We start from the raw sequence: 26,323 nt of genomic DNA, 5'->3' as shown, positions 1-26,323 counted from the left end.
CATGCCATTAAACAAAAGGGAAAAGAAAAACGTCCATCTGCTTGTAGAAAACACACTTCAAGCAGTCTTTTTTTGCCTTTATTCTCTAAAAACATGCAGGTCCTTTGATAGTAAGAAACCAGCCCCAAGGCCACAGAGACATCTGCCACCATAGCAACATCACATTTATCCAGAAATTAGAAATCTGTTTTAAGCCCAATAAATCAAGTCTGGAACTTAAAAAGCACTGTGGAGACCAGAGTGGGGATGGCAGCACAGTGCTGCTATCAGGGAATGACCTACCACCTGAGGTCACCCAGGTAGCCAGGAACAGAAACAGACTGAAAACACACACACACACACACACACACACACACACACACACACACCCCCTGCTAAGCAGTGCAGGATACTTACTAGGTGTGGGTGGAGGTCCAGCTCCTGGAAAGCTTCTGGAGAGAACACTTGCTCTCGAGCCTGCTTCACTACAGTTCTGCAGAGGAAAGACAAAGTGTGCATCAGTGCCAAGGCAGCAACGGAAAACTCAGTGTCCATGACTGCTTACACCCGAGGCACACCTGCACTGAAAAACACACCTGTGGAGTTCTGGGATCTCAGGATTGTTTTTAAACAGCGATGAAGTCTTGATGCATGGCTTCTCCTTTTGACTTCCACTGCCTATACTGTCCAAATACTTCTTTGGAGGAAACATTTTGTGTATGCTCCCTTTAAATGTTCCCTGAGTTTCTTTATCACTGGCTTTCTTGGCTAAAGGAGAGGATATTTCATTCCTCCGTTTTGCTGGTGGAGCATCACTGGACACTTGGTGCTTTCTCTTGATAGCCTCTGCTTGCTGTGTTGTTCCCAAAAGGAAAGATCAAGAAGAGGTGCATTAGTCCATGAAGACAATCCTCACAGTGAAGCCTGACTGCCCACAGAATGTATCTCTTCCTGCAGAGATCATTATGCCCCATATGCCAACCATCAGTTTAGGGTTTACAACCAGATTCTTTGGCTTCATCTGAAATGGGGGATGGGGGGAGACACACAATCTCTGTCCTTTCATCTAGCAGGCCTCCATCTATCTGATGTGTTAAGTTGCCCAAGATGAGAGTGGGGATCAGGAAGAGAGAAGTGTCCTGCCAGCTGACATTAATCAATTCAGTCCATTCTAAGGGAAGCAAGAATCTACCTTGTGAAGCACTCATACTTATTAAGTCAAACCACACCCCTATGAGTCCGTTTTATGTGAGAACAGAGACATACAGGGAAATGAAATCTGTTCTTTTTTTTTTTTTAAACCAACAAAGCATGTTAAGATGAAATTGGAGAGGCGAATGGGATGTCGAATCCTAGTGCATGCCCAGGAAGTGGAAACTGTCATTACGGTTCTTCCCTAGGGCTTGGATCTGTCATTCCTTTTCCCTCGAGCTGCTAAGATTCAGATGGTCTGGAGTCGGTTCCTACTTGCCATCCCCACTCCAAATGAGAATGTCGCTCCATCCATCACTTCCATCATACTGTTTCCAACCCTCCTCGCCTTTACAGTCCCTGCCTGATTGTTGATCACAGACACACACCATCAGGTGCTTCTCGCCTGTTGCTTATCCTCATAACTCAAATGTGATTAAATGCTTGGTGCCCAAACTTCTAAAACAGCATTTCTCAACAGCAGTTCTCCATTCCTTTGGGGGCTCAAACGGCTCTTTCACAGGTTGCATATCATATATTTACATTATGATTCATAACTGGAGCAATATTACAGTTAAGAATATTACAGTAATGAAAATAATTTAATGTTGGGGAGGGGGTCACCACAACATGAGGGATTGTATTAAAGGGCTACAGCATTAGGAAGTCAAAGGCTGAGAACTGCTGCCCTAGAAGAACCATCTTGGATTTTCTTTAGCCTTTTCTTCCAGTCTGCACAAGGACATGAATAGCCAATGTCTTCAGTTTTAGAATACATTCTCTTCCTCTTTACTTGAAACAATGACTTGTGTTTATACAATGACTTGTTACACAAAGTCTGTCAGCCTCAGACCAACCTACCAATGAAAGGACAAGTCTCTTTTCCTGGCAATCGTTAAGAATTCCTTTAAAGAATTCAATGAATACAATTTGAGATATTGAATATTAGTAAAGTAATACTACTTCATCTTAAAATTTGTTTTTGCAAAGTTCCAAGTTTATTAATTTTCCAGTTAAAGGAAAATGAAGTCAGCTTTCAGGTCTGTTGGATCTTTTGTCAAAGAGCACAAGATTTGCAAGCCTCATCTGACAGTTACAAAAGGCCTGAAGGTCACCCTACCACAGGTTTCTTGAGCTGACCTGGCAGTCTCTGCCCACAGACCTCCTCTACTCGGGATGCAATCTATTCTGCTCCAAACCAATCTCAGGTTCAGGAAGCTTATCAACCAATCAAGACTAGACTAGCCTCCTTGAGCGTCCAGGTACCTTCATGATGAGGGTCTTCTTTACACACCTTCCTTTTTCCTTTTTTTTTTTTTTTTTTGGTTTTTCAAGACAGGGTTTCTCTGTGTAGCCCTGGCTATCCTGGAACTCACTCTGTAGACCAGGGTGGCCTCGAACCCAGAAATCTGCCTGCCTCTGCCTCCCAAGTGCCCCTTTTCCCTTCTTTGGACTAAACACACCAGGTAGCACACAGGCTGAGACACCTCTGCATCTTACCCATTACAGAGAAGTCAAAGTCTCTCGAAAAACAAGTACTCAGAAGCTAACATGATAGCTCACACATAGAAGCCCAGCACTCCCCAGCCTAAGGGAGGAGGACTGCTGAGTTTTAAATCAGCCTGGGCAACAAGGTGAGTTCCAAGCCACCAGGCTAGAGTAAGACCATGTCACAAACAAAACAAGTGCTGAATTGAAGCATGTTCTCCACTGCTGTTAGGCTAACACTGAAAAATCTCCAGGGAGATCTAGGAAGCCTCCAGAATACAACCTCTACCATCTCCTCAGCTTCAAGTTCACCTTCATCTTTGCCAATTTTTCTTAAATTCCCAGAATGTACTGTTCTCTTCCATTAAGATAATGCTGAAGTACCTGATTAACTAGAGCCTATTTGGCTAGAAAAGATCCCATAGTTATGTTTCTTTGAAGGCTATAATATCAAAATGCTGAACGTTAATTCTGGGAATGGCAACTATAGGTGGGGTTGTATCTTCTAATTTTTCTTAAATGAAACTGTATTACTTTAATAACCAGAAAAGATCCTTAAGAAAAAAGTATTTTTGCATAGTATTAAGACAGAGCAACCCAATTTAAGCTGTGAAGGATCTTCCAAATAGTCTATTAGCTATCCGCGCCGAGCTCCCTCACGAGCATACCTGCTCAGCACATCCTCCACTCCCACTTAGATACATAAACCAAAGCACAGACATCAAGGCCTTGATGGGTACCTGCAGTACCTGCATTGATTTGTGTGTCAGCACATATGTCACAGCCAGCATGCAGAGGTCACCTGACAACTATGAGTTCTCTCCTTTCCCTAGGGATTAAATTCTGGACATGAGGCTCAGCAACAAGCACCTTCACCCACTGAGACATCTCACTGGCCTCTATTACCTTTCCCCACTTTCTTTCTTCTCCTTCTCCTCCTCCTCCCTTTTTTCTTTTGAGAGAAGTCCTCACTATGTGGCCCTAGTTGTCCTGGAACTCACTATGGTCTCAAACTCAGAAATCCAATGGCTTCCACATCCTCAGAGCTGGGATTAAAGGCGGGTGCCACCACACCCAGCCTGCATTATCTCTTAATCACTTTTGAAACAACAGTTGACGTAAATATAAAATCTGTTCACTCAATAAAATTTTGGATTTCTTTTTTTTTTTCCTCCTTTTTCTTTTTGTATAGTTGAGGATGGAACTCAAAAGCCTTGCATTACTAAGAAATAAGGTACACGTTCCTTCTACAGGGCTGGGCATATGACACAAGCCTGATCCAATGCTGCTTGACCTAAGGCTGCTTGACCTACTTCCTCAAATGGAAAAAAAAATTGCTTTTATTTCTATTACTGGTACATAGCAATTGGAGCCTCATAACAATCTTTTAAGAAACAAGTTAGTGTTCTTATTTATGGACAGGAGAGACTAACTCCACAAAAGTCATATAGGCTACTGTGCTCCAAACTGACATCTATAATAGCCCAGGTCTACTCTACTGTAAATCCTATGCCCCGTCCTGAGGGTTGTTGTATTTCTCCTCCCACATAGAGCCAGCTATACCAATGGCTTGCTGAAAAGCCCTTACTCCTAACCGTCTAAACTTAATAAGGTCCCTCCTTCCTTCTACCAAGGTGAAACTAGGCAGTGGGTCAAAGGAGTTTAAGAACATTGGTTGACCTGAAACTGGCTGGTTATTTGTATTTCAATTTCACTGGCATTACATTATTATCTTTTGCGTGAGGGGGTGAAGCCTCCTATCACATCTTCCCAGACTTTCAAGAAGATAAACCAGCAACCCTAAAACCATTTTTTTGCTGTCGGAGTCACTTTTCTCCTCTCAAGGGAACGGATTATGCCTGTATATTTTTCCTGATACGTGGATGAAAACCTCCAGTTTAAAAGCTCTCCAAAGAACCAAGTCTAGTCTCCATTCCTAAGAGAACTGACCCTTGCTGCCAGCAGAAGACCTGGCTCCCGACAGTTAAGAACTGCAGGAGCTCAAGTCTCAAGCATTATTTTCCAGCTTGGATACACCCAGCCTCCAATCCTTATGCTATCTGACTAGTCCCCCAGTCAGTCTCAGGAACTTGACTAGTTGCTACAGCCTCCTATCCTAATCTATCTAAGTTCTCAGGTAGTCTCAGTAGCCCGCCCGTCTCTTGCCCCCAAGGCGGGGTCCCCGCTCATTCACTTGTTTCCGAGAGCAGCCCGCCGGTTCCTCTAGACATCTTGAAGAACCCAATCCGATCTCCCGGGCTGGGGTTGTACTCACCCGCCTCATCTGGGCCTGGGTGCGTCGGAAGCACGTCCTGGGAGGCCGGTCGGGCAAAGTGCTGCAGACAGTAGCCACAGCCCAAGCGCGGAGACGCAGACCGAGCAGGGAGCCGGAGCAGCACGTGGAGAGTGAGGTTCTTGGCAGCTGTGGCCGGTCCACCACCGCCCCTTCCGGGTCCGGGAGCCACGGCCGCACGCACCGGCGGGAGACAAGAGGCCCCACACGCCTCAAAAACCGGAAGACGCCGCGCGCCGCCCACCCAGCGGGGTCTCCCTCAGCCACCACGCTGGTCTCAGCAGTTCAGTCACCCACGGAGGCTCACTCTCCCGCGGGCTCTTAGTCGGGCCTAGCACCCCGTGTCTAGGAATGAGACTCTCTGAAGCGCCCACCTTCTCCGCTTGCCCGCAGGCGCGCCGCGGGTCAGCCCTCCCGGTGCGTACTTTCCAGACAGGCAGCTCCGCGGCCATCTAGCAGGGTGGCGTTGCCTAGCAACGACGGGGTCCTTTCTGGCTCGGTGGCGCTCGGGGCCTGCGGGGAGCGAACGGCCGCGGAGGGCGCTGGGAGCGGCCGGGGGACGGTGGCGAGCACTCGGTGTGCCTGGTAACCCTACCTCCTCGCCCCTAGTAAGATGAGCGAGGCGGACCAGGCCCGGGTGGGGCCCAAGGCCGACGAGCCCTCGCCTCCCGCAGAGGAGAAGGACGAAGGGGGCGGGAAGGAGGCGGCTGCCGACGCGGCCCCCGGGCCCAGCGCCTCGTTCCGCCTCATGGTGACTCGGCGGGAGCCTGCGGTGAAGCTGCAGTACGCGGTGAGCGGGTTGGAGCCGCTATCCTGGTCTGAGGACCACCGCGTGTCTGTGTCCACGGCTCGCAGCATCGCGGTGCTGGAGCTTATCTGCGATGTGCACAACCCAGGCCAGGATCTGGTGATCCACCGCACCTCGGTACCCGCACCTCTTAACAGCTGCCTCCTCAAGGTAAGTCACCTCCACCGGTTCTCCCGCGGACGCGCCACGATCCCAAGGGAAGCCTGGCCTGCACCTGGCTCTGGGATTCCCTGCGCATCCAACTCTTAATGAAGGGACTAGCATCGCCGAAGCTTTAAAAAAGTTGCAAGCTTTTTCGCTGTTACTAGACACCCCCCTCCCGCCCCCGAGCCAGAATCCGCTATCCATTCCTTCTTTCCTGGTGGATGGAACAGTAAGCGCCGTTTGTCCTGGTATTTCTGGGGCTCTTGTGACTCCACCCCCAGTTGACCCAACCCCTGACCTGTTTCCACCGTTGCTCCTTTTGTCTGGGGCCAACTTCCCGAGGCCCTGGGCTGGCTTTGTTTTTTTATACTGTAAGGCAAGCGCCCTACTCTCGCGCCACTTTTGCTTTGAGAAGAAAAACTGGTGTATTTCCGTTACCTGTTTGACGGTTTCATTGTGAATGGTCCTTGTGTCTCCTTGGGTAGACAGCTCTTAAATCTTTGGAAGTGGAATGAAAAATAAAACCTCGGAGAGCATCCAGTGCTTAGACTTCCAAGTCCAAGGTCTCTATAACTCTGTAAATTTAGTGGCTTCAACTTCATATAACCCAAGTTTGCTCCTGAACTTTAGGATTTCTAATTTTTGTTGTATTAATGTAACCATTTTTCAAACATTGTTTACTTTAGTGAGCAATGTTTCTTTTCATCTTCTAGAAATGTAAAAGCTTACTTTTATTTATATTTCTTTACGTGTATATACGTGTAGGTAATCTGTCAAAGTGCGTGTGTGCCAATCGAGTAGAAGCCCAGTGGAGTCTGGGATAAATCAGAGTAGAGACACTCCCTGCCCTCAAGGAACTTAACATCTTTTGGCAGGTCATGAACAAATAATGTAGTCTTGGTAGCAAGGAGTGCTATAAAGCTATACACACATATAGCAGTATGCTTATTTGAAAGTAAAGTTTTTCCATACTCTTCTAGACGGCCATTCCAAATCCAGGTTATTAGTCACAGGTACCATTTGAGTAGCCCTCAGAAGCTCTTTTTAGCACACTCGATTCAAATTTCAAACACAGTGTTGGTTTGGATAATATGTTTTTTGTCTTTCTTTCTTTTCTTCCTTTTTTTAAAATAGCATCTTGAGCTTGATAATCTGTTCTGGGATTACAGGCTTACAGATTTAATTAGTTACTCAGCTTGACTGACTGAGTCATGGAAGATCTTAAAGAAGATCTGGATGAGATGATTCAAATATAAACTGGTAGTGCTGTTGAAGTGATACACATAGGAGGGAGGCAGAAGAAAGGTGCTCTGAACAGCTGCACCCTCTGCTGAACTTACTGTTTCAATGGATATTCCAGTGCTCACCAGCTAGGGAAAAATCTGGGCCTAGATGGTAAAAATTGACTGTTTAACAGAGTTTGGTGAAAGGAATAGGAGGGGAGACACATCAGGGAAGGTCACTGAGTCTGTAGCAGTCCTAAGAAATGGTAGTGGTGCCAGGCGGGCAGTGGTGGCGCACACCTTTAATCCCAGCACTTGGGAGGCAGAGACGGGTGGATTTCTGAGTTTGAGGCCAGCCTGGTCTACAGAGTGAGTTCCAGGACAGCCAGGGCTACACAGAGAAACCTTGTCTCAAGAAAGGAAGGAAGGAAGGAAGGAAGAAAGGAGGGGGAAAAGGGAAGGGAAAAAGGAAAGAAAAGGAAAAAGAAATGGTAGTGTTGGGTTTATCAGAAAGCTCAGAAAGGCCACTCAAGGTGGCAAGCGAGGCATTCTACTCATGCACATGGATCTTTAATCATGAGTGGAACTATTTGTGACTGTTTCTTGAGTATTGATGCGTCACCTAGAGCTGAAGATTCCTTCTAGAGTCAGAGAAGACGACACCAGTTTATAGACTAGGAAGGTTGTTAGTCCAGGGACTTTCTTGAGTACTGTTTCAGTTCCTGAGGATAGAGTGACCTAGTATCGTTTAAGAGTGTGAGACTGCTTGCGCTAGAAGTAAGAAGATGATTGCTGAGCTGAGGATAGCAGAGGGGGTTAAGAGACTGGGCTTTGGCACAAGATAGACCCAGCTATAAGACAAAATAGTAAAGCCTACCTTGTTTAGGCTTTATGGAGAATTGTGTTTAATACATACATAAAACATCACCTAGCATATAGCATTATCACTTAATGTCGGACACTGAGTTCGTTAGTGCCTTCATGCTCAGTGTTCTCATGCTTTTCATCTTTCCTTCATGCTCTCTAGGCATGAAGGAAATCTAGGTTAATGCTGTAAGTGTGGATTTGAAGGTGATACTAAGCTTCTGATAAATTGGCATTTTGCTACATTTGACATTTGCCACACTGTTTAAAGAGTAGTATGTAGCCCTCTAATTGATAGTTTACATGAGAGGCCTCTATTGTTGCAGTGGTATAAAGAAATCACCAGTTCTTCTGTGCCCTACATTCTGATCATTCCTACAGATTTAAACATGTAGACCAGCTAACACACTAAACCCTGAACCATTTTTGAAGCTGTTGCTCCATGATTCTGTTAGATCGCAGCTCAAACAGTATCAGTCATATGTAAGGTTCTATCTTGGATACTTCAAGGAGGAATGGTGGGTAATAGCATTTACAGAACTTAACTGTCCATAGGAGTCTTTTCTGGGAGCACTTCAGGATAGTGTTCTGTAGTGGCTTTTAGGAAAGGTTAGCTTGAGCTCTAAGAGCCTGCTACCTCCGCCTCACTCACTAAGATCACAGGCATGTACCGTACCCAGCTCTCACATGAGTAAGATGAATTCGGTTCCTGTGTTTGTGGGGCAAACCCTTTACTGGCTGAGCTCTCCCCAGCTGCATTGCTATCTCACATAGTGTTTACTGCTAATATATTGAGGAATTCTGTTATTGAGTAGGCTTAATACCTTGCATGCACTTAGAGATATTTTAAAATTGGTGTCTATTCTGGCACACACTTTACTAGCATGTAGACACTGGTTCTTAGTGATTATTTGCCAAGTTTTGCCTGTGTCCTAGAACATTACTTCAGTGCTTGGAAACTTAACATCAAGTCACTTTTAATAACTCCATATACTAAAAGGATTTGGACTCCCTTGTAATCATGTCCTATTCTTTCCGTTTCCAAGATCAAGTTTCTTTAAAAAGTTTGGCACTAAAATCAAAATGGAAACTTCTATTTTTTTTCACTTTTCTCCTTTGTTTTCTTGGCTATTTGAGATCAAAGTCTGGCCACATATCCCCAGCTGTCCTGGAACTTGCTGGGTTGATACACCTAGCTCTGTGATGCGCCATGCCTTTTATCCATCTCTCTAAAAACAACAGATAGAGTTCTTCCTACTTTCAGTATGTGATGGGAATAACTTTAGGTCAACCTATGTTCTTTTTTGGCTTTAGCCTTCCTGGCTTTAATTTTAGTCATAACTTCCTCTGCCTTTACTGTCTCTTTAAAATCTTTTTACAGAGCTTTCATCATTTGGCTGAGCACATGATACGTGTTACAGACCCAGACAAGGGGGTGATGAAACAAAACTAGAATGATCTGAGAAGGCCTCCTAAGATTAGACCTGGTAAGATAGATGGGAAGGAACAAGTCAGTCAAGAAGCCAGGATAAGCAGTGGGTGGAATAGAGAAGTCTGATAGGAGCCAGCTTACTTACAGCAAGAGTAGTAAACAAGGCAATGTGTGTGATTTGTTAAAGAAACTGCAGATTAAAAGGCCTAGAGTTGTTCTGTAAGGTTTAGCAGGTAAAAAACACAGATTTTTGATGACTTTGGTTCAACTTCTGGAACACACATGAAAAATGAAAAGCACAATGTGATGGCTTGCATCTTAATCCCAACATTCCTATAGTAAGATGGAAGGCAGAGATGGAAGAATCATGAGGAAGCTGACCAGCTAGCTTATCTGGAGTCCACAAGTACAGCAGAAACAAGAGAGCCCTTACCTCAACAAGGTGAGGGGGGCGTGGCATGTTAAAATAAATAAAGAGGCTGGGGTTGGGCTGGAAATGTACACGAGGCCTTTGATTTATCTTCAGCATGTGTCACAGAACAAGTATAAAAACCCAAATATCTGATTGTAGCAAAAATGAATATCGGTACATCTTTCCCTAACTTTTAAAACTACTGCTGTTTTGTGACTAGCTCAGCTAAGTGTTCCCCTCACTCTTGAGGATCAAATGTGTATTCCATAGGCCAATTCTAAAATTGTCTAAAATATAGACAAACCATGCATAGTCACATTTATTCTCAGTCATTTTTTAAAAAGCCATTTCTTTGATTAAGTGACCGTTTAATCTTTAAACATGCTTCAATTTTTAAAGCATTAATTTTTGTTTTGTTTGGAGATAGTTGTTCTGCCTAGCTTTGGCTGGTTAAACGTACGATCTTCCTGCCTTAGTTTCCAGTGTGCTTGGATTAGCAGGTATGCATCATCACACGTCGCTATTTGATCTTTTAAATGCACATAATGCCAAAATTAGCAGAATTAGTATAATATGAGGGCTGGAGAGATGGCTCAGCGGTTAAGAGCACTGACTGCTCTTGGAAAGGTCCTGAGTTCAAATCCCAGCAACCACATGGTAGCTCACAACCATCTGTAATGGGATCTGATGCCCTCTTCTGATGTGTCTGAAGACAGCTACAGTGTACTTACATATAATAATAAATCTTTAAAAGAAAAATTAGTATAATGTGTAGTAATATAATGTGTATGATATAAAATTATTTTGTGTGTTAATACAGTTACTATGGGTAGATATTTATCTGATAGCCTCTCTATCTCTTATTTTCAGGTTGGTTCAAAAACAGAAGTTGCTGAGTGCAAGGAAAAGTTTGCCTCCTCTAAAGACCCTACCATCAGCCAGACTTTCATGCTGGACAGGATGTTCAATCCGGAGGGGAAGGCGTTGCCCCCAATGCGGGGTTTCAAATACACTAGCTGGTCTCCCATGGGTTGTGATGCAAATGGCAGGTGCCTCTTGGCGGCACTGACTATGGACAATCGCCTGACTGTGCAGGTGAACCTCAACAGACTCCAGTGGGTTCAGCTGGTTGATCTGACCGAGATTTATGGAGACCGTCTTTATGAGACTAGTTATAGACTGTCTAAAAATGAGGCTCCTGAGGGAAATCTTGGGGATTTTGCTGAGTTTCAGAGGAGACACAGCATGCAGACCCCAGTCAGAATGGAATGGTCGAGTATCTGTACCACTCAGCAGGTCAAGCACAACAACGAGTGCCGGGATGTGAGCAGTGTGCTGCTGGCTGTCCTCTTTGAGAACGGGAATATAGCTGTATGGCAGTTTCAGCTGCCATTTGTGGGGAAGGAGTCCATCTCTTCATGCAACACTATTGAGTCAGGAATCAGCTCCCCCAGTGTTTTGTTTTGGTGGGAATATGAGCACAATAATAGGAAAATGAGTGGCCTAATTGTGGGCAGTGCTTTTGGACCTGTAAAAATTCTCCCTGTCAATCTCAAAGCAGTCAAAGGCTACTTTACTTTAAGGCAGCCTGTTGTCTTGTGGAAAGAAATGGACAAGTTGCCTGTGCACAGCATCAAATGTGTGCCACTTTATCACCCTTACCAGAAGTGTAGCTGTAGCTTAGTGGTAGCTGCAAGAGGCTCCTATGTGTTCTGGTGTCTTCTCCTGATCTCTAAGGCAGGTCTGAATGTTCACAATTCCCACGTCACAGGCCTTCACTCACTGCCCATTGTCTCCATTACTGCAGACAAGCAGAATGGAACAGTGTACACCTGCTCTAGTGATGGGAAGGTGAGGCAGTTGATTCCCATTTTCACAGATGTTGCATTGAAGTTTGAACACCAGCTGATTAAGCTCTCAGATGTATTTGGCTCAGTGAGGACTCATGGCATTGCAGTGAGTCCCTGTGGTGCTTATCTGGCCATCATCACCACTGAGGGCATGATCAATGGCCTCCATCCTGTGAACAAGAACTACCAGGTCCAGTTTGTTACTCTTAAGACTTTTGAAGAGGCAGCTGCTCAGCTCTTGGAGTCTTCAGTTCAGAATCTCTTTAAGCAGGTGGACTTGATTGACCTAGTCCGCTGGAAAATTTTAAAAGATAAACATATTCCTCAGTTTTTACATGAAGCTTTGGAAAAAAAGATTGAAAGCAGTGGGGTTACTTATTTTTGGCGTTTTAAGCTTTTCCTTCTAAGGATTTTGTATCAGTCAATGCAGAAATCCCCTTCTGAGGCCTTATGGAAACCCACCCATGAGGACTCAAAAATCTTACTGGTTGACTCACCTGGAATGGGCGACGGTGAGGATGAGCAGCAAGAAGAAGGTACTTCCAAGCAGGGGACTAAGGCTGGCCTACAGGAGAAGAGCAAAGAGGGTGACACAGAGGAGACCCCTGAGGACACACTCACTGCTGTGGGAGACACCGGAGGCCGTGAACCCATAGAGGAAAAGCTTCTTGAGATCCAAGGGAAGATTGAAGCTGTGGAGATGCACCTGACCAGGGAGCACATGAAGCGGGTCCTCGGAGAAGTGTACCTGCACACCTGGATTACAGAGAACACCAGCATACCTACCAGAGGGCTCTGTAACTTTCTGATGTCTGACGAGGATTATGATGACAGAACAGCACAGGTAGGTGTCTATCACAACTGAACCGTCTGCTCTGCTCACTAGGTAGAAGGGCCAAGGGAGTAGATGGGAAGTATGGACTGATGCTGAGGACACACTTCCTTCCATTCATGTGCCTTTGAGTGATCTGCAGGGGTTGCCAGATGACATTTTCAGGCTGTGGATGAGCTAAGGAGTCTGCAGTGGCAAATGGTGTGTGATAATAGACAGTCACAGAGTGGAGATACCCATAGGTACTGTCTTCTATCATGTTTTACAAAGGTTTATTGTGGTGTATGTTTTCTGTTTGAAAGGTTTGGATATTGTAAAGAAAACAATTGTTAAGTCCAGTTTATTTTTTTAAACCAGGCTGTTATAGTCTTTTGGTACTGGGACAATATAATATTCTTGTCTGCAGTGTGTTCCACAGATGTCAAGTTCCCCCAGAGACCAGGAAGGCTACGAGCATAAGGAATAGGTATGGTGTGCTCCTCAGAAAGGTTCCTGGTGCAGGCTATCGTCCTGTGGGTTCTGAAGATTGTTGCAGAAAAGCAACTACTCCATAGCCTCCCAGGCTTGGTCAGAGGAACACCATTAGAACATCTGAATCCTAAGGAGCTCCCTCCCAAGGAACAGGCTATGCGCTGAAAGGTTAAATAAATCACAAGGGTTTCTTTCTCTCTGGAGACTGATGCCCGCTGCCTAAAGGCTCATTGAGAACAAGAAGTCCAGATAGTTTCATCCCCGCCAAGTTATTCACAGTGCATTTCTCTGCTCCAGAAACTGCTGCCCACAGGACAATTGCAGTTATCTTAAACACAGTAAGAGGTACTAGCCATATAAGTGACTTCTTTCTTTAAAAGTAAGTGTTTAAACCTTGTTTCCTGCGTTCTAAATTGTCTGGAAGAATATTGTTTTTCACTGACATGGGATTGGTTAGAATTATTATAAATAATTTGTGACATACTAGCAGAAGCATTTAGGGAAAGTAGTAGTGTTCATCCTTGACTTTAGGGTTCTTGTTTAGGATGTTCTGTGCTTACAGACCCATGTCTAACATGGCTATGTGGTTCTGGCAAAGCCAATAAAAAAACAATGGAAAGGCCAGGCAGTGGTGGTGCACGCCTTTAATCCCAGCACTTTGGAGGCAGAGGCAGGTGGATTTCTGAGTTCGAGGACAGCCAGGGCTACACAGAGAAACCCTGTCTTGAAAAACCAAACAAAAATAAAAATCCCACAAAAATTTGTAAGTTATATATTAAAGAATTGAAATGACTAGCTCAAATTAACGATTAAGATACCCTTTGAAGCCGGGCGGTGGTGGCGCACTCCTACAGAATTCCACTGCAAAATCCTTCCCAGCTCAAACTTTGTACGAATGGGCTAACAAAAGCATCTGACCTGAAATTTTCCTCCCTGGATCTTTTTGTGGTTTCTGCCTCAGTACTACTGCCTTACTAGCATAATATTTTTCTCTCTTTAAAAAAAGGTAATTTTATTTTTTTTAATCATGTATATCCGTATGTGTCTGTGCTTTTTGTTTGAGAGACCATAAAGTTGGAAGGGTAACAGAGGATCTGGGAGGAGTTAAGGGAAGAGAAAGAATACAATTTAAATATTTAAATAAAAATAAAAAAACTTAAGCCGGGCTGTGGGGGTGCACGCCTTTAATCCCAGCACTTGGGAGGCAGAGGCAGGCGGATTTCTGAGTTCGAGGCCAGCCTGGTCTACAGAGTGAGTTCCAGGACAGCCAGGGCTACAGAGAAACCCTGTCTCGAAAAACAAAACAAAACAAAAAAAAACCAAAAAGATACCCTTTGAGATTTGGGTGAGTTAATTAACCCAAATTACTAAATCTTGTAAACTTCCAAAAGAGGTAAAGCATAAATACATTCAAACCTGGGAAGGACACGAGTTACTAGTAAAAGAAGTGGCTTAAGGGTTGGGTTAGATACCCCTTGCCTGTAAGGCAGTATGATATTGGGGGGGGGGGGGGGTATTTCAGCAAATAATAAAATAGACATATGTTTTTTAGACATTTGTCTTTAGAGAATGTAATCTTAAACCAGGCACAGGCCTATAATCTAATCCAGCTATTCCAGAGGCTGAGCTAGAAGTAAGTATAGCAAGTTCAAGGCTGTCTGCACAGCTTACTGCCACCCTGTCATAGAATTAAAAATTGAAAGAGACAGGTATGGAGTTCAGTGGTAGCACTTGCCTAGTGCTTGCAAGGCCCCACATTCAGTCCTAGGACCCTCCTACCCACCCCCACCCCCACACAGCACTCTTAGTAAGGCCAAGAAAAGCATCTACTTCTCCCATGCTGGGTCACTCAGGGTTACCTCAGGTGCTACTAGACCAGTCTGTCTTTAGGCCCTCAGAAGGGAAAGTAATTTTAACTCTGACAAAAGACTAAACATTGTGGACTAAAGGGAAGTCTGCAGGTGCTTGCAATTACACCTCCTGCTCTTCTAGAGGACCCAGGTATTCCATCGTCCAGTTGGTGATTCACAGCCACTGTAGCTCCAGCTACAAAGGCTCCTCTGTGGGCACCTGCACACAAGTGGCACGCACACAAACAAAATCTTAAAAATAAATGCTTTTTAAAGACTATACATTTATATATTTTTACAAACACCACATTTTTCACCTGGGGAGATTATGGATTTCCTCCTGAAAGCATAAGTAAAAACAACTACTAAAACAGCTAAAATGAAGCAAGAAAGAAGAGCTTGATTTTTAGAGGTTTCTCCCTTGAGTAAAGTCCACCCTACAGGTTGGGGTCGCTGGATCTATTTACTTTTCTTTGCCATTAACACTGGTTGAAGGTGCAGGTTTTGAACTCTTTGGACAGCAGCTTAGTTGTAGAGGTGCACCTCTAGGTCCTGGAACAATCCTGTATTCACTGTAAGTAGCCTTCACTCCCAGAAACCCATATTTACTCCTCACTCTGCCACCTGTGATGTCTTACCAGGTCTTGATTGGACATATCTCCAAGAAAATGAACAAGCAGACCTTCCCTGAGCGCTGCAGTCTGTGTAAGGAGATCTTGCCATTCACAGATCGTAAGCAAGCTGTTTGTTCCAATGGGCACATCTGGCTCCGGTAAGCCCCCAAGGCTGCTTACCCTCATGACTCAGTTTTGTGCAGCACAGAACCACCATCCAGGGCCGATCTGCTTGACAGATAGAACTGTCTGTGCTTGCTTGTGCTGCTGTTTGCCTTGTAGGGTTGGGGTCTTAGAGTCATACTTGTGTGCTTTTTTGGCTAAGTTTCATAGTAACAGGCATTGGAGAGGAGATGAGAGGGCATCAGAAAGAATAATCAGAATTGAAGTTGTCAGATAGCAAAAACAATAAATTAGAATTTTCATAATGAGAGAATCTTTCCTTACCTCTTCCTGTCCTGTTAGTCTAGCCTTAGAGTGACCTTGGTGAGCACTCAGTTTTGCTGTCACTCCCTCCATGAGATGCATCATCACCTTCTCCGAAGACACCATGCTTCCTACTTTTCCTCCAGCCTCTGACTTCATTCCTGGTTGTGCAGCTCCTATGTCATCTCCACAGTGCCTATCCTCAGGCCTAGCCTTTGGTTACCCACCATTCCTAAAGTGTTCTCTTACTGCTTGTACACAGATACCTGTATCTGCTTCAGTCAGACTTGGCAGGTTAACTTCCTGCCTGCTTGGCATCTTTATTTAAGTGTTGCTGCGGCACTTCACATGGAATCCAACCCCAACTTCATTTTTGCCTCCTTAGCTCTCTTCCAGCCCTCGACACTGTTCATGCACATGATGACAGCTGCCTTCCACCTGGGCCTGTTGCTCCTGTACTCCAGCCCTCAGTCAGTTCTCTGCAGTTGTAGTCATGACACTCAGTCTTTGTCTGCTTTTGTCATGTCAGTCCTCAGTACACTCCTCTAGGGCTGGGGTATGGGTCTCTGAGAGAACACACTTCTAGCATTTGCAAGGTACAAAACCAACAAAAGCTCTCCAAGAGCTGACCGTTTCTGGGAGAAAAGCTAAAACTCTTTCAGTGACTTGCAGCTTCTCACACCCTCATCTCTGCTCTGAGCTCAGGAGGACTGGCCACCTGCTTAGGTCAGTATAAGGCCCCCTCCCACTGGAGGGCATCTGCAGGGACACAGCAGATTCCTTATGCATCCTCAGCTTTCTCTTACATATGCACATGCTCCACCCAGTGCTGTGGATCCCTCTGCTTTGCTACTTTTCTCCTTATAACCCCATTTCATTCCTTTTTCTTTGTTGTTTGTTTTTTAAAGGCTGGGTCTTCCTGTAGCTCAGGTTGGCCTTGAACTCACAAAGCCCTGCCTGCTAAGTGCTGGGATCAAAGGCATGCACTACCACCAAGGCACTTTTATACCTTTGCCTAATACCCTTCTTTTGGACTAGGCACTTGTGTGAGCACAGAGTCTAAATCAGTGTCTGCTACTACTCAGCAGAAATGTTAGATTTATCTAACTAAAGCAGGCCTATACTACTCATAGCATTTACTCATTCTCTTTCTTGTTTTGTTGACAGGTCTCGCCATATTCTTAGGCTGGCCTCAAACATAAAAATCCTCCTGCCTCAACCTCCCGGACATGTGCCACCATGTCCAACCAGGCTTCCATTTTCTCTTAAGGGTGGCAGAGGAAATTAAAGCACAGTTTCTCTGTATAGCCCTGGCTGTCCTAGAACTCACTTTGTAGACCAGGCTGTCCTCAACCTCAGAGCTCTGCCTGCCTCTGCTCCCAAGTGCTGGGACTAAAGGTGTGTGCCACCACTGCCCGGCCAGGAGTCATCTTAATGGAGGTAGAGCTGGAGCTTTCTGTCACATGGGTGCTCTCAGATTGCTTCTCTCATTGACACATTTGCTTTTTAGTTTGTTCACACTTTTTTCCTTGAAGGGAGTAAGCAATTAGCAGTCTAATACTAGGGTAAGTTTTCGGCTTGTCATCAGAGTAGCATCTGTTGAGCAGCCGGCTTGCCAGACAGGATTGGACCATATCCTCACAGTGGCCACACACAAGGCAGATTCCCATTTTAAAGGTAGAGTGGTATTGGGGGTCGGCTCAGAGCCCACACACGGTTAACACTGCCTGCCCATACCTCCCACTTATGTGGGTTGTCTCACAGAAGTTGTTTTCTATTTTTCTGATTAAGGTTAGCCCAAAATGCATTGGTATAATTTATCTCTGGTAAACTCTTTTTCTGTCAACTTTGGAGTCCCTCCCCCAACCTCCTTTTTTCTAATCCTTAGTTGCTTACCTAAATACTGCTGCCCCTTGGAATTCTTCCTCCAGAGCCCAGTTACACTCTCTTCATCTCATACCCTTCCTGTTCTCTCTCCTCTGGCCAGCGTTTAGTAAATCCTCCTTAGACAGAATTGAACTGACCCCTTTGGGCATTTATGACTTTGCTAGTTTCCATTCTTTTGCACCATGAATTTTTATCAATACATAAAGAGAAGGGGGCATGGAATGGGGGTGTGCATTGTGTATGATCATGTGCCTGAGGTATATGTTTACTCTTGAGTATAGAATCTGGAGTAGAATGAGCATCCTCTATCACTCTCCACTTTTTTCCTTTGCTGCAAAGCCCCTTTCTGGACTAACCCTCACACTTTTCTGCTAGGTTGCCTGGCAACAAGCCCCAGGGATTCTCCTCTCTCTGCCCTGCTCTGTACTGGGCTACAGATGTGGTGGGAACCCAACTGACTTGTTGCATCAGTGCTAGAGTCTGGACTCAGGTCCTCAGGTTTAAACAGTGAGCACTCTTACCTTCAGAGGTCTCTCTCCACCCCAGTACCTAAGGCAGTGGTTCTCAACCTTCCTGATGCTGCCACCCTTAATGCATTTCCTCATTTTGAGGTGACCCTCAATCTTGAAATTATTTTCACTGCTACTTCATAACTAATTTTGCTACTGTTATGAATCATAATGTAAATATCTGTTTTCCATTGGCCTTAGGTAACCTGTGAAAGGACCATTCAGCACCTTCCCCAGGTCTCAAACTACAGGTTGAGAATAGCTGACCTGAGAGCTCTTAAAGATGTTCTGTATACCTTATCTTGAAAAGTAATGAGAGTGACTTTGCATATGATATGTGTTGTTTATAATACCGAGAATGCAGTTAGGAAGAGTGCTCCTAGGACTTTCTGTAGAGAGGTTGTGTCTCTTCAGAGAATGCTGGTGTAGATTTGGCCACACAGAGGGAAGCATTGCCCTAGTAACCGTGGGCCCAGAGAGCACCCTCTAACTGGACTCCTGTCTTCTTTCAGGTGCTTTCTAACCTACCAGTCCTGCCAGAGCTTGATATATAGACGGTGTTTGCTCCATGACAGCATCGCCAGGCATCCTGTTCCAGAAGGTGAGTGCTGCCCTAGTTTTGGGGTGGGGATGGAGTCAGGCTTGACACCACTTAATATCCTGCCCTTAGTTCAGAGCAGAATGAGTGTGCTCTCTGCAGTTACTGTGAAGCCAGAACCAGTTAATGCATGCTGCCTGTTGTGTGTGCCCTGTGTCAGCTGACAGTGGGATAGGGCTTCAGTCCAGTGTTAGGGCTGACTCAAGGGAGCGTGTAGGAGCTGTATTTGGGAAGCAAAGCATTCTACAAGAGATGCTGTATACAGAAACAGCATTGCTGCTGCACCCTGGTACAGGTATGGCTCTTCTAGAAGCCACTGAGGGCTACTTCCTAGCTGGTCTGTGTGCTCTTTAGCACATTGCTGTCTCTGAGAGCACTAGCTAGAAATAAGATCTTAGGTGTGAGCAAGAGATCAGGCATCTGATAGTCCTGAGAATGTCAGTTGGTGTGTTGGTGTTGCCTTCGCTGACCCTACATTCCAACCGAACAGGCCAGTGAGACAAGTGTGTAGAATCAAACACAGTAAACAGAAAACAAGAGTATTCTATTTAAAACTCAGTCTGTACTGATTTTTGTTAATTCTTTCAAGGTTACATGTTGGCAGCATGGATTCTGTTTCTGCTTTTAGTTGACCTCAGTTCTTCGTCCGTCATCCTACCTTGTCCTGTCAGCCTTTTCTGAGGCTGATGCTTGGTCCCCCTGGCTTTCCTTTGCAGATCCTGACTGGATTAAGAGGTTGCTACAGAGTCCTTGTCCTTTCTGTGATTCTCCTGTCTTCTGAGTTCAGTGAGGAGGATGGAGGATATGAAATTGGCTATAGAGAGTGCCCTGAAGCCTGAAGAGCAAGTGTGCTGGAGAGAGCCTGGCACTGCTCAGTGGAGAGACACTCTTCTAGCTGGAAGGAGGGAGTCATCCTAGGAGCTCATTGCACCAGCACACTCCCATTTGACTGAAGGCTATCTTTTAAATGACTAAATTCAGAGAGTTTGAGTCATTTAAAGGGGAACAGTAGCCATCCCCAGCTCCTCACCAATGAGGACCACTTGTTTTCCAAGTGTCTTGCCTAAAGCAGTTTGAGCAGAAGCCTCTGCTTCTAGAGAATCTAAGGACCTTCTTGTGAGTGAGGTTTCTGTCCTTGCTTTGGTCGGGGACTGCCTGTGACTCCAGAGGGCTGAACTTGGTTGGTACGTGACACTGCGTGTGCCAGTTCACCTTAAAGCGTATAAAGCTAGCTGTCTGTGGTTGGTGTTTGCTCAGCAGACTCATCTGATATTGACTCGTTTTCATTCATATGGAAGACATTTTCCTAAAACTATATTTTTGAAGCTGAGAATAATATCATCTTAATGTATCAAATGATCAGGTGACTATTAGAAGTAAATAATTGTCATTTTTATCTCCTGTTATCAGATATTTTCTTTTAATATGTAAGAGGAGATGAAGTGCTCCTGCCCTCTTCACAGCCCTACTTCATGCCCCTGTGGCAACCTAGATATTCGTACATACAGGGGAAGTATTGTCTTCTCTTAGTATTAGATTGAAGCTTCAGTATTTCTAACAGTGACTTTTCTGGACATCTCACTGAGTATTTGGAGAGGAGGCTAATCTAGAGACTTCTGGAGAAAGATGAAGGTCCTTGAGCTCTGTGCTACAAGCATGTGCAGCTCAAGTGGAAAACCTAAGAATTTCCTCTCTTGCCAAAGGTCCTTAATCTTTGGAATTCAGGTATTTTTCTGTGGGCTTAAAGAGAAGACACGCACTATCAATTGACTGCTAGTTCTTAACCCAGACCTGAAGCATTCTGGAGTCATAGTTGGGGTATTGGAGTAAGTTTCCTGGGATTGGTGCTAATGAACTGGACACATTTCTGAAACTGTGCAATTGGAAAGTGAGGTAGGAAATACAGAACAGGAAATGCTTTATTCCTTGATGGTCCTTTTTATCATTAGTATTATTTTAACATACTTTCCCACTTCGATTTTATATCCTTAGCAAAAGAAATAATGTCTTAGTACTTGGGTACCACGGCGAGAGACAGAGCACATGCACCCTGCCACACTTCCTGCACACTGGGCACAGGCCCTGAGAGGCACTTCCAGAAGCTGCTCTGAAATGTCCTATTAAGACTGTTGCCCTGTGCCGTGTGTTTAATGGATTGCTTGTTAGGGTCGTTAATGTCCTGACATAGAATTGTTTCAAGAATATCATCTGTCCAGACTTGAGGGGCAACAAGGAGAGCCCTAAGTGACCCAGTTCAGACTGCATGGCTGCAGCAGAGCCTGCAGCTGTCACTCCTCAGAGGAAGAGGATGACAGGAGTGGAGATGGTATTGATGGTTGTTCCTAGTCTGCTACCATGCATGCCAAGCTTCCTTTCTTTTGCTCTTTGGAAGCAGTCTCCCTAGGTGTTCTCACAGGGAATTTGGGGGAACTTAAAACCTGATTGTTTAAAGCAGTTTGTGCATTTCTGTGAAATTTTAATTAGAAGTAACAACACAATTTCTAGGATCTGTACTTGTGTACAGGAAGAAACGTGGCAACTGGAACACAAGTTTTCAGCAAGAGGCCTGGCCCTGCAGCATTTTTAGGACTCTGAAATCCAGCCACATCCAAGTGTTTCCACAGCCAGTAGGGATGTCCCTCTCCCCTCACATACACCACACACTGATGTTAATCTTTAGAGCTGGGTGAAAAAGAGAATTTGGGGTTGATGGCAGCCTCCTGCATGGTGCATTTCTGAATCCCACTCCAGGGGTCAGCATATAGGACCATGGAGGGCAGATGGCTAGATCTTAGAAAAGTGGGAATGGCACCAGAGTCTTGTGCTGTGCCTCTTCCAGCCTGAACTCACCTGTGCTGCTTGGGGGAGGAGTTGAGTAGCTTTCAGTTGCAGCTATAGTAGCTGTTTCTGCAGGGGGAGGAAGAGTAGCCATCAAATTGCTGCCCTGCATTTAGAAGACTGGAGCAGACTCCACAGAGGACTTATAAGCTGCAGCACTGCTGTGTACCAGGTTCCATGCCTGGATGGTCTTTGTTGCTCTAGGTAGGAATGGGTAGCTTGTGGTTGGCATTCATACTGACGTCCTGATGTGTTCACCCCCAGACTTGAAGCTGTTATGAGTACCAGCGAAGTTTATGATGGGATATAACATTGTTCTGCTTGTCCCTCTGGGGTCTAGCAAGTTTTTATGAACATCTGTGTGGAAGCATGTAGGCTAAACCTAGCAATAAGCTTAACAAGTGAATTGGATTGGGAAAGTTTTGTTTTCTGTTTGTTTTGTTCTGTTTTTTTGTTTGTTTGTTTGTTTTTTGTTTTTTTTGGGGTTTTTTTTTATTAAGTCGGGGGCTGGCGAGATGGCTCAGCGGGTAAGAGCACTGATTGCTCTTCCGAAGGTCCTGAGTTCAGATCCCAGCAACCACATGGTGGCTCACAACCACCTCTAATGAGATCTGATGCCCTCTTCTGGTGCGTCTGAAGACAGCTACAGTGAATTACGCCGAAGCAAGCGGGGCAGAGGTCCTGAGTTCATTCCCAGCAGCCACACACATGATAGCTCACAGCCATCTGTACAGCTACAGTGTACTCATACCCATAAAATAAATAAAATAAATTAAGTCACTTGATTGGTTATATTGATATCAAATAAGGTGAAGATGGTGGAATACAGCCCTAGTCTGGGAGTCCTGCATCCCTGGTAGCAGCTAAATGACCTGGGTTTACTAAGCAGCTACGGTTTCTGAAATAGAACGGACTCAGCTTCTAGTCATCCCCCTCTTTACCTTCCCCAGGAGGTGCCTCCCAGCATTAGGATGTATTCAGGGCCAGGAAAATACAGAATGATTTTAACATTTAGAAATAACATTTCTAAAGGCTAAACCATGTGGGTCTTCCTAGAAAAAAAGAGTGAGCATCTCGTGGTAAGAGGGCCAAGAAATTTAGGGCTGACTGCCAGCCCCTTGCCACAGTGTTGGCTATTCATGCTGAGCTGAATGGAGTACATTCCAAGGCGGTATGGACCCTCAACAGTCAGTCAAATACACAGAACTCTTTGACCACAGCACACCTTAGACATGAGTAACCACAGCTAGGCTTTGGCTGCAAAATCTCAGCAGCCTTACCTTCCCCTAGAAGTATTGGCTTGGAAGGACTCCTGCAGGGTACAAGAAAGTGGGTAGTCTGGCTTTAGTTATGGAGAAGCACCAGTGTCCCAAAGTGTCACACTGCAGAGTGTGCCTCAGACTGGCATGGTTATTTCCTTTGTGCTCTTTCTTGTAGCTAAGTTCTTGAAGGTAAATCTGCTTTGAGTCTGCTGCTCAACTTAAATAGATAAGATGTCCTTAAATGGAACTAAAGCTGCACCTGTGGTAGGTAGCTTTGCTTCTAGTTTCGGCAGACATAGCAGCTCTGTCCACAGAACAGGCAGGAGGCAGTGCTCTTAGATCATTTTCTTCAAGGTCATGTTTATATCTAGGGGAGAGACCCTGATGCAGTCAGAATTCTAGTCATGAATTTATTTAGAGCCAGGTGGTATGGTTCACCAGCAGGGCCTAAGTATTTCTTCCTTGTGATTAAGTGAAGTAGAAAAGGAAGTGGTAGGGCTAGAGAGATGGCTCAGTGGGTAAGGGCACTGACTGCTCTTCCAAAGGTCCTGAGTTCAAATTCCAGCAACCACATGGTTGTGGCTTGCAACCAATCTTAACAAGATCAGACACCCTCTTCTAGAGTGTCTGAAGACAGCTACAATGTACTTATATATAATAAATAAATTAAATCTAAAAAGAAAAGGAAGCGGTATACATCTGAATTACACTGTAAGCTCACCAGCAAAAAAACTGGTCCTGGTTTGAGCAGATCACATCTCTGTTCTAAATCTCTACTTTATTTTTAAGATTAGAAGTTCTTTACCTCAAGGCTGAGGCTGTCGCTTGGTGGATAGAGAGAGCACTTGCCTAACATTCACAAGGCGTCAAGTTCCATCCTTAGCGCTTGGAGCAGAGTTACTATTTACATCACTACCATGAAATTCTGTTGTTTTCATAAAGAGAAATACTCTAAAATAGATTGGGTGAGGCATGGTGGCATACTATGTTCTAAGCATGCAGGAGTGTGGGGCAGGAAGATCAAGTTGAAGGCCAGCCTGAGCTGTGTGGAGAGAACCTGTCTCAGAAAACCAATGCTCAGATTGGGCAGCATCAAAGGTAATGATGACGTGACGTTTTCAGACTAGGTATACATTTGGCTGATGTGCTAGGGGTGAGTATGGTGTTCTCACTGTCTCTGTAAGGTACTAATGTAAAATCTCACACAAGCGTCCCATGAACTGTGTCTTTCCAAGGCTTCGTTTCACATTTGTATTCTGATACGACATGGATGTAAGCATCACACTTGTTTAAACAGATGTCTTCTGTGCTTAGTTGTTGTACCTCTGTTTACCTGATACCTGTGTAAAGTCTGTGCTTGGCTTTGAATTGTATGTTTACACCTTGCTGTTTTTAAATAAAGAGAAAATTTTATGGTTATGCAAAGGGAATTTTTTCTGATTCTTACCATCTAATGAATTTTAATTTTCAAGATTTTTAGCTAAAAACTAAGAGTAATAACGTGTTTCTTGGAAGAACTGCCAACCCTGACAAGCCAGCCATCTGTTTCCCCCACCCCACCCCACCCCACCCCCGGCATGTGTACACAGTGCTATTAGCCTGTATGTCCCTCCAGGGCCAGGACGGACTGTGTCTCAGTTCATGATGCTGATGAGCTGGTAAATGGGGCTTCCCCTCCTTCACTGCCCCTCATGGTCAGCTTCATGGAGCCACTAAGACAGAAGAAGGCAGGGTTGACAAGAACATGACACAGCACTGTTTTAGTCTTTTTTGGGTTTCCAGACCCATCAGAGGGTGCTGAGGTCCTACTGGATGCTGTTGGAAACACCTAATCCCATGTTCTAGCAAACACGGCTCCCCCTTTAAGGATGAAGAGTACCTGACCATCACCTGACATCTCTTTAGAGCTTCCCCTCCTTTCTCCCTCCCCCAGGTCAGAAACTCAGTTCCTTTTAGCCTCAGGGACAGAAGTGCAGCTCATTAGTACTTGCCCAGCAAGCACAAGGCCACAGGTTCCATTCCTAGCACTGCCAACACCCCAGTCAAGAGGCGGATTGGGAAACAGGCTGGATGGTCACAAAAGAGCCACATGGTTTGAAAGTTGAGGAAGGAGTGCACAGAGATGTGGCTAGCCCAAGGCTCAGATCCTAAAGCAGCCAGTGACAGGCACCAGTGCTGCCTCATTGCAGTGTCAAAAGAGGGACCCAAATGCTTCTTTGCCAGAGAGGGGCAGATTAGAAGAGAGGTCTGAGGCAGGCAACAGTCCTCCAGAGAGAGCAGACAACCTCAGCAAAAGCCAGGACAGGGTGGACATGGGGGTCAGGGAGAGTCTAGTGTTTCATCCGGGGACTGACAGAAGGTGGTCAGTAATGATGGGTCAAGGAGGGATTTCCTTGTATCCCTCCTGATAACAATTCTGGAACAGCACAGATCAGGTGGTGGCCCTCAAATGAGAAAGTGACCAGTGGTTCTCAGGGGGTTTAGTGCTGCAAAGTCTGGCCCTGACCCCATAGACCCCAATATCTTTAGGGATAAGGGACATAGGTGAACCGAACCATGAACGTATTATTTGATTTTAACCATAACGAGGAGACCAGGGCCTTCAAAACACATTGTGTGCATCTCCTAGCCTGGAGCTGGCAAAGCAGGGTTAGCTGGCTGACCACCGAACCCTAGGATCTGCCTCCGTGCTGGGATTACAGACATATAGACCACAACACCTTGCCTTTTCAAGATGAGTTCTGGGGATAAAACCCAGGCCCTTGCTATTAGAGCTTTCAAGATGGAACAAATATAATGAATATATGTAAGTCAACCTAATAAAACATATATGAATATATAATGTATGTATATAATATATACACACACATGCACCCATATATATATATTTGATTTTAACCATATATATATATATATACATACACACACATACACACACAACCAGACATGTATGATACTATGATATGGCCAAAATAGTCCAATAATGGCTGACTCTCACTAGAAAGAGCAAGAAGCCAGTAGTTGCTTGTTCCACAAGGCTGATTACTCCAGCAGTCCCATTTTGACATTGAAGGCCTGGAGGGATGATGGTCTTCAGTCTACATAAGAAGCCTGAGGAATCCAGCTCTAACATCAGTGAAAGAAATGCTGCAGCAGCTAACAACAGATACAGCAGGATCAGGGCTCTGGTTATGAAATTGTCAGTCTTCCCATCTATAAAATGGGTATCACAGAAGGCTCCTGTCTAGCAGATTCAGCCCTGGCTGGAGGCAGGAGGCCTCTCAGTTCCTTCCCTCTCTGACTCTCACCCTCACTGAGGGGAAGGAAGCACTTTAGCAGTTGATTTTTCCAC

General features: G+C 45.0%; 2 protein-coding genes across 10 annotated transcripts in view; one reads left to right on the top strand and one right to left on the bottom strand.

The window, feature by feature from the left end:
- Positions 1 to 5,399, bottom strand: part of Ddx31 (DEAD-box helicase 31) — a 64,628-nt gene extending 59,229 nt beyond the window's left edge. For 4 of the 5 annotated variants that reach the window (XR_004118500.1, XR_004118501.1, XM_031369558.1 and 1 more), the window contains exons 1-3: positions 4,934 to 5,399; positions 576 to 832; positions 397 to 472 (exon numbers count right to left, since the gene is read on the bottom strand). Coding sequence is in view for 2 of the 5 variants with exons in the window: in XM_031369558.1 (XP_031225418.1) it covers positions 397 to 472; positions 576 to 832; positions 4,934 to 4,942 (342 nt within the window). In the remaining 3 variants the exon portion in view is untranslated. The remainder of the gene's footprint in view (positions 1 to 396; positions 473 to 575; positions 833 to 4,933) is intronic. The other variant, XM_031369560.1, reaches the window with a different exon arrangement.
- Gtf3c4 (general transcription factor IIIC subunit 4) lies at positions 5,326 to 21,600 on the top strand. 5 transcript variants are annotated; one of them, XM_031369554.1, is made up of 6 exons: positions 5,811 to 5,909; positions 9,762 to 9,864; positions 10,705 to 12,528; positions 15,479 to 15,609; positions 18,786 to 18,874; positions 19,461 to 19,569. In XM_031369554.1, the coding sequence occupies exons 3-6, from the start codon at positions 10,783 to 10,785 to the stop codon at positions 19,550 to 19,552; spliced, it is 2,058 nt and encodes a 685-aa protein (XP_031225414.1). In that variant the 5' UTR covers positions 5,811 to 5,909; positions 9,762 to 9,864; positions 10,705 to 10,782; the 3' UTR covers positions 19,553 to 19,569. The 5 variants fall into 5 exon arrangements, with proteins under 5 accessions (XP_031225412.1, XP_031225413.1, XP_031225414.1 ...); XM_031369552.1 differs by lacking the exon at positions 9,762 to 9,864 and having other exon boundaries at positions 5,326 to 5,909; XM_031369553.1 differs by lacking the exons at positions 9,762 to 9,864; positions 19,461 to 19,569 and adding an exon at positions 19,588 to 21,600 and having other exon boundaries at positions 5,377 to 5,909.
- Positions 21,601 to 26,323: the final 4,723 nt, after the last annotated feature.

Source organism: Mastomys coucha, unplaced genomic scaffold, assembly GCF_008632895.1.
Source record: "Mastomys coucha isolate ucsf_1 unplaced genomic scaffold, UCSF_Mcou_1 pScaffold15, whole genome shotgun sequence".
NCBI classification, from domain to species: Eukaryota; Metazoa; Chordata; class Mammalia; order Rodentia; family Muridae; genus Mastomys; species Mastomys coucha.
This window is presented reverse-complemented; position numbering and strand designations above follow the sequence as displayed.